This window comes from Erythrolamprus reginae, chromosome 11, assembly GCF_031021105.1.
Source record: "Erythrolamprus reginae isolate rEryReg1 chromosome 11, rEryReg1.hap1, whole genome shotgun sequence".
Taxonomy (NCBI): domain Eukaryota; kingdom Metazoa; phylum Chordata; class Lepidosauria; order Squamata; family Dipsadidae; genus Erythrolamprus; species Erythrolamprus reginae.
Genome location: NC_091960.1, coordinates 3,963,076 through 3,976,546, shown reverse-complemented (window position 1 = coordinate 3,976,546; position 13,471 = coordinate 3,963,076). Strand labels below are relative to the sequence as shown.

The 13,471-nt window shown below is 41.5% G+C and overlaps 1 protein-coding gene across 1 annotated transcript; it reads left to right on the top strand.

Moving 5' to 3' along the window:
• Nucleotides 1-4,891: 4,891 nt before the first annotated feature.
• Nucleotides 4,892-11,923, top strand: LOC139174315 (NTPase KAP family P-loop domain-containing protein 1-like). The gene is made up of 3 exons (XM_070764611.1): nucleotides 4,892-4,988; nucleotides 9,626-9,802; nucleotides 10,347-11,923. Exons 1-3 carry the CDS (start codon nucleotides 4,892-4,894, stop codon nucleotides 11,921-11,923), a joined length of 1,851 nt encoding a protein of 616 aa, XP_070620712.1.
• Nucleotides 11,924-13,471: the final 1,548 nt, after the last annotated feature.

Genomic DNA, 13,471 nt, shown 5'->3' with positions numbered 1-13,471 from the left:
TGCATCATTCTGGTGTCACGTGATGGATGTTTTATGACCTGTCCAGCTATTAACAAGTCGATGGAGAAAGCTGGATTGGCTTAATGATTCACTTTTAATATGTCATTGAAGTGATTCGTGGCAGGAAAAAAAATGAGAAATTGAGCGTGACGCAACTTTAAAAATTGCTGTACAGTGTTCCCTCGATTTTCGCGGGTTTGAACTTCGCGAATAGCCTATACCACGGTTTTTCAAAAAATATTAATTAAAAAATACTTCACAGGTTTTTTTCTATACCACGGTTTTTCCCGCCCGATGACGTCATATGTCATCGCCAAACTAATAATTTTTGCAAATAACAAAAAAATTAATTATTGTTAATAAATAATTATGTTTATAAATATCAGGATCACTAAGTGACTTATTCAATGGTGAGTACCAGTAATAATGGTGAGGAAATGGTTGTTAAGGGAATGGGAAGTGGTAATTTAGGGGTTTCAAGTGTTAAGGGAAGGCTTGTGATACTGTCCATAGCCAAAAATGTTGTATTTACTTCCGCATCTCTACTTTGCAGAAATTCAACTTTAGCGGGCGGTCTCGGAACGCATCTCCTGCGAAAATCGAGGGAATACTGTACTTAATTGTGGAAGTTCTAGTCCCAACCATGGTCTTAAGTCAAGGATTACCCTGTCTATGCTGCTCTCAGATGAAGTATTATATTTATGAACCGGCAGGAATGTCCAAAGGTTAAAAAGAAAATGGATTTTGATTTTATTTTTGATATTGTACAAGCCGTAAAAGTACGCATCTCAATATTGCAAAACGACAAAATGTGCTGAATAGAAATATTCATTCGCAATCGATCGAGGGTTGTGGATCGGGACTGGGGAAGGACTCCACTCAAATCTATCTCACAAGGTTGTGAAGTAGGTTCCAGATCCTCCATCTTGAGCAGAGGTCTTCAAACCTGGCAACTTTAAGACGTATGGACTTCAACTCCCAGAATTTATGAACCGGCAGGAATGTCCAAAGGTTAAAAATAAAATGCATTTTACCTTTTAAAAGTGTTCGGAAACTCCAGATCGTGCAGAATGCAGCTGCGAGAGCAGTCATGGGCTTCCCAAGGCATGCCCATGTTACTCCAACACTCCGCAGTCTGCATTGGTTGCCGATCAATTTCCGGTCACAATTCAAAGTGTTGGTTATGACCTATAAAGCCCTTCATGGCATCGGACCAGAATATCTCCGAGACCGCCTCCTGCCGCACGAATCCCAGCGACCGGTTAGGTCCCACAGAGTTGGCCTTCTCCGGGTCCCGTCAACTAAACAATGTCGGTTGGTGGGCCCCAGGGGAAGAGCCTTCTCTGTGGCGGCCCCGACTCTCTGGAACCAGCTCCCCCCAGAGATTAGAACTACCCCTACCCTCCTTGCCTTTCGTAAACTCCTTAAAACCCACCTTTGTCGTCAGGCATGGGGGAACTGAAATATCTCCCCTGGGCCTATACAATTTATATATGGTATGCTTGTGTGTATGTCTGTTTAATAATGGTTTGGTTTTTTTTAATATTTTAAATTGTAAATTTATTAGATTTGTTATAAACTGTTTTTTATTGTGTTGTGAGCCGCCCCGAGTCTACGGAGAGGGGCGGCATACAAATCTAATAAACATAAACAAACATAAACATAATTCTCCAGCCAGCATAGCTGACTGGAGAATTCTGGGAGTTGAAGTCCACACGTCTTAAAGTTGCCAGGTTAAACATCTCTGACCTTGCGCATTGAGAGAACCTGGGCTGCATTATAAATAAATCTCATAATAAATCAGCTACATAATAAATAATTCACATAAGCTGCAGAAGTTGTGTTTTCTTGGGGAATTCTCAGTTTGGGGAGGTGATCCTGTGTATGTATATACCGTATTTTCCAGAATATAAGACACACCTTTTCCCTCCCAAAAACTCAGCTTCTGTACATGCGCAGAAGGAAAAAAAAATTGGGGGGAAGAAAAATTCATAACATTTTTTAAAAAAATTCAAAGAAAAGATGGCGCCCTCCATGGACCGGCATCGGGACCTTCGATGACCATCTTCTGCCGCACGAATCCCAGCGACCAATCAGGTCCCACAGAGTGGGCCTTCTTCAGGTCCCATCGACTAAACCATGTCATCTGGTGGGACCCAGGGGAAGAGCCTTCTCTGTGGCGGCCCCAGCCCTCTGGAATCAACTCTCTCGGGAGATTAGAACTGCCCCCACCCTCCTCGCCTTTTGTAAGTCTCTGAAAACCCACCTATGTCACATTGGGTAACTGATGTCTCCCCTTGCTAATAAGATATATATATATAGTATGATTGGGCTGTGTGGTTATTTCTAATGACAAGGGTTTTTAGATAGAGTTTTTAATTATTGGATGTCATATATCGTTCACTATTGTTGTGAGCCGCCCCGAGTCTTCGGAAAGGGGGGCATACAAATCTAATAAATTATTATTATTTTATTATTATTATTATTATTATTATTGACTAAACTAGTTCAGTGATGTCATCGTGATGTCATCAGTAGGTGGCTATCAGTTCGGCCGGACTGGTCCAAACTGGGAGGAACTCACCTCTGAACCAATCCAGGATGCATCAAGATATTTGGGGGGCTAAAGTGAAGGGCAAGACAATGCTGCAACCCCTTCCATGTAGAAGTGCTTATTTTTTTGTGGGTCCTTTATGGAAAAGACCTGCTTTGAAAGTCCTCCAATTTAGAAGTCAAGATTTTGAATAATTGGGAGTGGGGTTTTAACGCCGTTCCTGGAAGAGGTTGCAGAGAGGGGGTGTGCTTGAACAAACCATGATTTCTGTCCCAATAAAGGAGGATTTTGATTCGGAATTTATTTATTTATTTATTCATTTGTCCAATACACAAATACATAGGAAGAAAATAGACATGTGGTAATATATATAAGGGTAAAAGTGAACTTAGAGGAGAGGATATATGAAAGGAAGAGAATATATATGATAGGTGAAAGAGAGGAAAGACAATTGGACAGGGGACGAAAGGCACACCAGTGCACTTATTTACGCCCCTTACTGGCCTCTTAGGAACCTGGAGAGGTCAATCGTGGAGAGTCTAAGGGAGAAGTGTTGGGGGTTAGGGGTTGACACAATTGAGTCCGGTAATGAGTTCCACGCTTCGATAACTCGATTGTTGAAATCATATTTTTTACAGTCAAGTTTGGAGCGGTTCGTATTAAGTTTGAATCTGTTGCGTGCTCTTGTGTTGTTGCGGTTGAAGCTGAAGTAGTCATTGACCGGTAGGACATTGCAGCATATGATCTTGTGGGCAATGCTCAAATCGTGTTTTAGGCGCCGTAGTTCTAGGCTTTCTAGACCCAGGATTGTTAGTCTATTTTCGTAGGGTCTTCTGTTTCGAGTGGAGGAGTGAAGGGCTCTTCTGGTGAACTATCTTTGGACATTTTCAAGGGTGTTGATGTCTGAGGTGTGGTATGGGTTCCAGACAGATGAGCAGTAGTCTAGGATGGGTCTGGCAAAAGTTTTGTAGGCTCTTGTGAGTAGTGTGAGATGGCCTGAGCAGAAGCTGCGTAGGAATCTCGGCGAGCTGATTCATATGCTTAAATGATAAATGGACTTGTTATCTAAAGCAGTGTTTCCCAACCTTGGCCATTTGAAGATATTTGGACTTCAACTCCCAGAATTCCCCAGCCAGCGAACGGTGAGGAAATTTGTTTTTTATTGAAACATTATCAGAATTTTAAACTCATTGGCCAAGCTTCAATCTCCAGGCCACACCCCTTCCTCCGACTTTCTCAACACAGTGGCTGGAATATTTTGTCCCTCCAATTTGCAACCGAACAGAAATAAATGAGGTTCTGATTAGCCACATCTCTGGGTTTTTATTTTGTTGGGGTCTTTCCCCCCCCCCCAACTTAGAGAACTTGGAGCCAGCGGTGAAGGTCAGTGGAATCCGGAGCTTCAAGGATCAAAATTACACCTCTCTTTCCTTCCTTCCTTCCTTTCTTTTCTTCTTTCTTACTTTCTCTTTTTCTTCCTTCTTGCCTTCCCTCTCTTCCTGCATTTATTTTCTTTCTTTCTGTCTTTCCTTCCTCTTTCCTTTTTCTTCCTTCCCTCCCTCCCTGCATTTTCTTTCTTTCTCTCTCTTTCTTTCCTTCCTTCCTTTTCCCTTTCTTTCTTCTCTTCTTCCTTCCTTTTCCCTTTCTCTTTTCTCTTCTTCCTTCCTTCCTTCCTTTTCCTTTTCCCTTTCTCTTTTCTCTTCTTCCTTCCTTCCTTTTCCCTCTCTCTTTTCTCTTCTTCCTTCCTTTCTTTTCCCTTCCTTTCTTTTCTCTTCTTCCTTCCTTCCTATTCCCTTTCTTTCTTTTCTCTTCTTCCTTCCTTTTCCCTTTCTCTTTTCTCTTCTTCCTTCCTTTCTTTCTTTTCTCTTCTTCCTTCCTTCCTTCCTTCCTTTTCCTTTTCCCTTTCTCTTTTCTCTTCTTCCTTCCTTCCTTTTCCCTCTCTCTTTTCTCTTCTTCCTTCCTTCCTTTCTTTTCCCTTTCTTTCTTTTCTCTTCTTCCTTCCTTCCTATTCCCTTTCTTTCTTTTCTCTTCTTCCCTCCTTCCTTCCATCCTTTTCCCTTTCTTTTCTCTCCTTCCTTCCTTCCTTCCTTCCTTTTCTCACTCAACGGACCAGATTATTCTAACCTGAACTCTAGAAACAAGAAAAACTCAGAGCAAAAACCCCTGTTGCTGCAAATGCCTATGTTCCAGATATGGCTCGATATCCATATTTTGTTCCTCCATTCTCTCTAGAAGCTCACCTATCCCAGGTAACCAGCTTGAATCACCTGTCTGCTTTATCTCCTCATAGCAGCCTCCAATCTGCCTGGGAAATCCAGTTGATGGTCCAGAGAACTGATGAGTAACTATAAAGAAGAAATTGCCGGGCTGCCCCATATGCAGGAGCACCAAAAAGTGGGGGGCTTGCACTTATACCAGGAGGCCCAGGATGCAGGTAAGCCCAGCATTTAATCCACAATTAATTTCAATTTAATTAAATTATTCAATTGATTTATATGCAACCCAATCCCGTGGGATTCAGTGAGGCTGGATTAGGACAACTGCTGGATTTATTATTATTATTATTATTATTATTATTACTTATTATTATTATTATTAATTAATTAATAGAAACATAGAAGACTGACGGCAGAAAAAGACCTCCTGGTCCATCTAGTCTGCCCTTATACTATTTCCTGTATTTTATCTTAGGATGGATCTATGTTTATCCCAGGCAGGTTTAAAGACAGTTACTGTGGATTTACCAACCATGTCTGCTGGAAGTTTGTTCCAAGGATCTACTACTCTTTCAGTCAAATATTTTCTCACGTTGCCTTTGATTAATTAATTAATTAATGGAGGGAGGGAGCAAGAATTTAAGCCACTTCTTCTCCCCCCCAAAATCTAACTTGGTACAAATATTCCTCAATTTACAATAAGTTCATTTGGTTCGAAGTCACACAAAAAGTGATTTACAGCCGGTCCTCACATTTACAACAATCACAATATTTCCATAGTGACCTCATCAAAATTTGGGCGCCTGGCAACCAGAATATATTTCCGGTGTTTGCGACGTGCTGGGGTCACGGGATCATCATTTGTGACCTTCCCAGCTGAGATAAGCAAAGTTGTATGTGTTTGTGTGTTGTAAGCGACAGTGTGATTTACTTAACTTTTGCAGCAATTTAACCACAAGGTCATGAAATCAGATGTGGCTCATTTAATAGCCATTGGCTTAGCAACAAAAATCCAGGTCCCAGTCTAGGTCATAAGTCCCAGATTACTTGTGCATTAAAATTTAATTGAAAGGGCTGTCACAAAAAACACAACCACGGGTTGCAAACAATCATCCCATAACCTCGGGACACTGCAACTGCCATAAATACACACCAGTTCCTAAGCATTTGAATTTTGGTCATGTGACCTTGGGATGTTACAATGGTTACAAGTACGAGGACTGTTTTTTTAGTTGCTGCTGTTACTTCAAATCTCTAAACTGTTGGTTGTAAGTCAAGGCTTGCAAAAGTTATCAGCCCTTGTTTGTATTGGTTTAGAACAGTTACCTAATTTTTTTTTCTTAAGAATTCTTTTCATCTTTTTCTTAAATTTTATTTTATTTTTTTTAATAAAGAACAAACAAAACAAGACATACAGACAAACTTTCAAACATAAAAACAAAACACAAAATGAATTAGCTGAATACTTTATAATTCTGTTTCCATTCTTTTAATCTTAAATTAGGTAATCGTTCTAACATTTGCAACAGTTTCTGCAGGTGGAGAGTAGTTAACGTATGTTTTCCAAACAACATTAAGAGAAGTTATTTTCTTCGTTAGCATAATGTCTTAAATGCTTTTTTTTTTTAATTATGTTTTTTTTTACCGGTTTTGCAAGTAATACATTTAGTGACTCTTAAATTGCTATGTTAGAAACATAAAAACATAGAAGTCTGACGGCAGAAAAAGACCTCATGGTCCATCTAGTCTGCCCTTATACTATTTTCTGTATTTTATCTTAGGATGGATATATGTTTATCCCAGGCATGTTTAAATTCAGTTACTGTGGATTTATATATCACGTCTGCTGGAAGTTTGTTCCAAGGATCTACTACTCTTTCAGTAAAATAATATTTTCTCATGTTGCTTTTGATCTTTCCCCCAACTAACTTCAGATTGTGTCCCCTTGTTCTTGTGTTTACTTTCCTATTAAAAACACTTCCCTCCTGGACCTTATTTAACCCTTTCACATATTGAAATGTCTCAATCACGTCCCCCCTTTTCCTTCTGTCTTATTCCTTATTATGTTTTATTCCTTGTCTTGTTTCTTTCAGAATGCACGAAATTAGGGCCAAATCATCATCCCAGCTTATTGTCCAATAATTGTTAAAATAACGCTTTGCAAATTTTTGCATCGTTTTAGTTAGGTTATTGCAATATCTAAATCAGGTCATCTCCAACCCACATCCTATAGCTGCAAACAGCCTTGGACTGCTAGTAATATGGTCCCACGTGACAATAATAAACATTTAAAAATTAAGTGTTATTAATATACATTATCTATGTATAGATAATGGTATGGTAAATGATTTAGCTTTAGTAGATAAATAGTCAAAGCAATGGAAACTGCAGTTTAATGTTTCCAAATGTAAAATAATGCAATTGGGGAGAAGGAATCCTCAATCTGAGTATTGTATTGGCAGTTCTGTGTTAGCAAATACTTCAGAAGAAAAGGATTTAGGGGTAGTGATTTCTGACAGTCTCAAAATGGGTGAACAGTGTGGTCGGGCAGTAGGAAAGGCAAGTAGGATGCTTGGCTGCATAGCTAGAGGTATAACAAGCAGGAAGAGGGAGATTATGATCCCGCTATATAGAATGCTGGTGAGATCACATTTGGAATACAGTACTGTGTTCAGTTCTGGAGACCTCACCTACAAAAAGATATTGACAAAATTGAACGGGTCCAAAGACGGGCTACAAGAATGGTGGAAGGTCTTAAGCATAAAACGTATCAGGAAAGACTTAATGAACTCAATCTGTATAGTCTGGAGGACAGAAGGAAAAGGGGGGACAGGATCAAAACATTTAAATATATTAAAGGGTTAAATAAGGTCCAGGAGGGAAGTGTTTTTAAAAGGAAAGTGAATACAAGAACAAGGGGACACAATCTGAAGTTAGTTGGGGGAAAGATCAAAAGCAACATGAGAAAATATTATTTTACTGAAAGAGTAGTAGATCCTTGGAACAAACTTCCAGCAGACGTGGTAGATAAATCCACAGTAACTGAATTTAAACATGCCTGGGATAAACATATATCCATTGTAAGATAAAATACAGGAAATAGTATAAGAGTTCGCGGAGAGGGGCGGCATACAAATCTAAATAATAAATAATAAATAATAAAATACAGGAAATTGTATAAGGGCAGACTAGAAGGACCATGAGGTCTTTTTCTGCCGTCAGACTTCTATGTTTCTACTGTATTTTTCAGAGTATAAGATGCATTTTCCCCTGCATTAAAGAGAGTGGAAATGCATTTTTGCCATTCTCCAGCCCTAGGAGTATTCTGCACACTTCCCAGATCTTCTGAGTACCTTGTTTTTTGCAAAAACAGGTGAAAAATGGGTTCGTTTTTGTGAAAAATATGGTGTGCAGGGGACTTTCGATCCTGTGTATTGGACAAAATAAATAGATAGATAGATAGATAGATAGATAGATAGATAGATAGATAGATAGATAGATAGATAGAATAAAAACTTTTTTTTCTAACTTACCTCTTTGAAATCTTGATGCGTCTTATACATCAATGCATCTTACAGTCCAAAAAATACAGCATTATTTGGTATTTTGTATGTGTCCCAGGATAATTCCTCTTCACTCAATGCAGCCCAGACAAGCCCAAAGGCCCATAATCTAAACTCCAGTCTAGATTATAACCAATTTGATTTCTTTTTAATTTAATTAAATTCCTGTCATTTTTAGAGTCAGTTTCTTTAAGATCACAGATGATTTAATTTTCGTAGCAGGAGGGGGGGGGAAACATCTTGGGAGAACATTTTTGAAAAGCAAAGAAAATGGTATGGCTTGCATTCGGCTTTTTAAATCTCCTATTGCATTTTTTAAAGATTTATTTTCAATAAGAAGGAAATTTAAAGTCACACACTTCTTAAGAGTTTAAGTCATCCCAAAACTTGTTTTTCCAGTTCAGAATCTAATGAAATGAAAATGCTGGCAATAAAGCAGGGGGACTCATAGGTTTCATTTAATGACCACTGCAAAAAAAAGGTTGCAAATTGATAAGTGACTGTACGACTATCATCACTTACGATCTTAATTGCCAGCAGCCATTGTGGTTGCAAATTGAGGAGTTTTGGGTATTTATTTTGGTGCAAAATCAGCTCCTCTCTATTCCTGCTGGCTCATAAGGGTTTTTTTTTTTTTGCAAAGACATTTGTGAATATCGTTCTGAGTCAATCTCACCTGGTCACATGATGCCACGTGCCTGAATTTTGGTCACATAATAATAATAATAATAATAATAATAATAATAATAATAATTTGTTAGATTTGTATGCCACCCCTCTCCGACACACAACAACGATAAAAACAATATTATACAGGCACAAATCTAATATTAAAAAACTAAAAACCCTATCATAATTAAAAACCAAACAGCACATACACGCCAAACATAAATTATAATAAGCCTGGGGGAAAGATGTCTCAAATCCCCCATGCCTGGCGGTATAGGTGGGTCTTAAGTAGTTTACGGAAGACAAGGAGGGTGGGAGCAGTTCTAATCTCCGGGGGGAGTTGATTCCAGAGGGCCGGAGCCGCCACAGAGAAGGCTCTTCCCCTGGGGCCCGCCAGATGACATTGTTTAGTCGACGGGACCCGGAGAAGGCCAACTCTGTGGGACCTTATCGGCCGCTGGGATTCGTGCGGTAGCAGGCGGTTCCGGAGGTACTCTGGTCCAATGCCATGTAGGGCTTTAAAGGTCATGACCAACACTTTGAATTGTGACATGATCATAAGTGCAGGAACTGGTCATAAGTCCCTTTTTGCAGCGCCTGTACCAACTGAGTGAGACTGATAGGTGGATATTTTCCATTTCTTTTCTCTTTTCTTTTCCACTCTTCAGATCTCCTCCGCGAAGAGGACATTTATTGCTCCTCTCTACTGAAGACGTTGCACCATACCTCCACCCCGGTCACCGTAGGTTTCTATTCATCGCACAAAACACGGGTTCACTCCCTAATGGACCAGATTGCAGGTCAGTCTCACACTGGGGGAATCGATGGGGGAAATCCATCTAGGTAGACCCCTTAGTTAGCAGAAGGGTCCACTTTCTATCCATGGGTCTCTGAGCAGAGAAGAAGTGACCTTACAGGAGTCACCATGCCATCACAAAACTTGCATGATTGGCATCACAAAGTAGTATTATCAATGCTAGAATGGGGTTTATAGAGGGGAGGGGGGAAGAGAAGGAGGAAGAGGAGGAGGAGGAGGGGAAGAAGGAGGAGATAGAGGAGGTGGAGAAGGAGGAAGAAATAGGGGAGGAGGAGGTGGAGGACTTGGACAAGGACAACCACCGTGTGGTCCTTAGTGCTCTTTGAGCTTGATGGGTTTTCTTTCAGATGTTTTATCACCCAGATAACATCATCTGATGGTGTTACTTAACTGGATTATGAAACATTTGCAAGAAGACCACTACTCTCGGGGACCACCAAGGACCCCAAATTTCCATCCCGAGTTTACAAATATTCTCTGGACGGTTTTTGAGAACTCGGCAGATGTTCTGAACTCATTTTTTGCAGGACGCATGCTTGAAGAGTCCATCGGAAGCGAAGAAAGCCCAAAGTCTCGACTCTTACAAAGGATGACCCTCCTCTGGTACATCGTCTTCTACCAGCCTGTCGTCACCGAGATGCACCTCGAGAGACAAACCACGGAGTTCCTCTTCATAAGGTTCAGCGCCTGGGAGTACGCCTGCAGCAACCAGTTGTGGGCTGGCTTGGTCACCAGCCTGTGCGACCACATCCGCCAGCACTTTGGTGCCCTTCCGCTGAGCTTGTACCACGTGGTAGGAAGCGGCCCAGATTCCTCCACGAGAAATGCCCAAGAGGAGTGGAGTGTTAAAAGGAAAACGTGCTGTATCGTCGGAGGAATCGCGGTGTTTACTTTGCTAGCTGTCGCAGGCCTAGTGGCCGCTGCCGTCCTTGTGCCGGGGATAAGGGACGGCACACTCTTGAACTACCTTGGTGGCGGCCTTCTTGCCATCTTGTGGTCAGAATTCATCATCGCCTTCGGTCCTGTGATTAAGCACTTGATCATCAGCCAGAAGAAGAAGATCGAGAGAATGACCAAAGACGAGAAGTTCACCAGCCACCTGGGTTTCAGGAGTGCGGTGAAGAGTGAGATTGAGGCCCTCATCGGCTTCGTCTACTACATGGAAATCTTCCAACGTCGGCGACTGAGGATTGTCTTTCAGATCACGTGTCTGGATATATGCAACCCGGAACAGGTGGTTGGGGTCTTGAACGCCATCAACACGCTCCTTTCCGACGTGAATGCCCCCTTCATCTTCATGCTGGTGGTCGACCCCTCCAACATCGTTTCTTGCTTGGAGCAGTCTAGCGGCATGAAGGGAATGGCGGACAACGGCTACCTGTACCTCAACCGCACCGTGACGCTTCCCTTCTCCATTCCGGAAATCGCCAACAAGTGTAAGATGGATTCTTTGAAGGACATCTTGAAGCATCACGAAGCTCTAGCAAATGGGAAAAGCAGAAGGGACATGCCCTTGAGGATGGAGGAGGACCAACCCAAGATCGACGCAATGGCTGAGCAATACATCCACGAAGCTTTTCGCTGCTTGAAGAGTGAACAAGACTGCCTCTTCCGTTACGTCCCAGATAGCATTATCCAGATGAGGAGGATCGTCAACACCATTCCCGTTACCATCAGGCTGATGACGCAACAGCACCTGTTGAGGCACAACCTGTGTCCCCTTGCAGTGGCCAGTTGGATAGTGTTGGCCAACCAGTGGCCGTGCCGCTTGAGTTGGATCCTCCAATGCGTGGAAGATAAGCTGGAGGGCCAACCACCCAACAACTACGAGAAGGAATCGATGTGGAACGTCTTTGTGGACACCTGCCCTGAGCTGTTCTCCAAGCACAAGGAACTCGAGAACATCATGGCCTTGGACGGCGACCCAAAACTGTTCAAGAAATTCTTGTGTAAATTCCCTTTCACTGTCCAAGACGGGGAGAAATACCTGAAGTATACTGTGAACTTAGACCATTCCATAAGACGTAAGATAAGACAGCTGCAGGCCCTGGCAATTCTGGAGAACTACAGCAGAAGTGGGACCTGTTCAGAGAAGAGGACTTAGGGAACCTGGATTCCATGGGAAATTCCAGGAAATCCCGGTGAGGAAGAAATTTAGCAGGCTTTCATTCGCTGGAAAGATGGGAGCAAGAAAGACACAAGAAGTTGTATAGATCAGGGGGTGGTGATTATGGCTCCTCTACCACCTGTAGACTTCAACTCCCAGAATGCCTCAGGAATTCTGGGAATTGAAATCCATAGGGTCATAAATGTCTATGGAGATTCTCTTTTTTTTTTGCAACATTTTCTTAAAAAATTTTCCTCCCCAATTTATTTATTTTATTTATTAATTAGATTTGTACGTCGCTCCTCTCCGAAGACTCGGAGCAATTTGCTATGCTGCCTCCCTTAGTCCTTCTTTCCTCTAGTCCAGGGGTAGGCAAAGTTGGCTCTTCTATGACTTGTGGACTTCAACTCCCAGAATCCCTGAGCCAATCATGCTAGCTCAGGAATTCTGGGAGTTGAAGTCCACATGTTATAGAAGAGCCAACGTTTCCTACCCATGCGCTAGAGCAGTGTTTCCCAACCTTGGCCACTTGAAGATATCTGGACTCCAATTCCCAGAATTCCCCAGCCAGCATTCGCTGGCTGGGGAATTCTGGGAGTTGAAGTCCAAATATCTTCAAGTGGCCAAGGTTGGGAAACACTGCTCCAGAGTAGCCAAACCCCAAATTCCGCTATTGTTCTTCATGTGTTTTTTTTCCCCCCAGGCCTTTAATCATCTTAGTTGCTCTTTGCTCATTTTTCCAAAGTCTCAACATCTTTTTTTTTTGTAATGATAAAGTGGGACTAAGCAGATGTTGTGTTTTGCGAGTGGGATAAAAGCCTGAACTCAAACCAACCTCACAAGGTTTTTTTTGTGTGGGGTGTGTGGGGAGGGAAATAATGGGGAGACCAACAAGGATCCCCTCTCCTCAACTCTCCTCTCTTCTCCCACACCCCGTTAATAGCTTTCACACATTCATATTCCGAAAAGTTTACTCCGAAGAGTAGCGTCAATCAAGCGACTTCAGGAAAATAGGACCAAAGAGCACTGAATCGGTTGGTTATCTCTAAAAGGTACTTTGATCTATTCCTGCAAAAGAAATCAATTCCTTCTTGTATAGTAAGGAAATTGCACCACCTGGTGGTCCATTAAACATTAAACATGTAAGGCTGGCTCCAGCCATTGTACTAAAGAGATATTGTAATAGGTTTAGTTTCTCGTTGGGTGAACCAACCATTGTGAGTTTTTTACAGTACAGTGTTCCCTCGATTTTCGCGGGTTCGAACTTCGCGGATGGCCTATACCACGGTTTTTCAAAAAATATTAATTAAAAAAAAGCTTCACGGTTTTTTCCCCCTATACCACGGTTTTTCCCGCCCGATGACATCATACGTCATCACCAAACTAATAATTTTTGCAAATAAATAACAAAAAATTAATTGTTAATAAATAATTATGTTTATAAATATCAGGATCACTAAGTGTCTTATTCAATGGTGAGTACCAGTAATAATGGTGAGTAAATGGTTGTTAAGGGAATGGGAAGTGGTAATTTAGGGGTTTAAA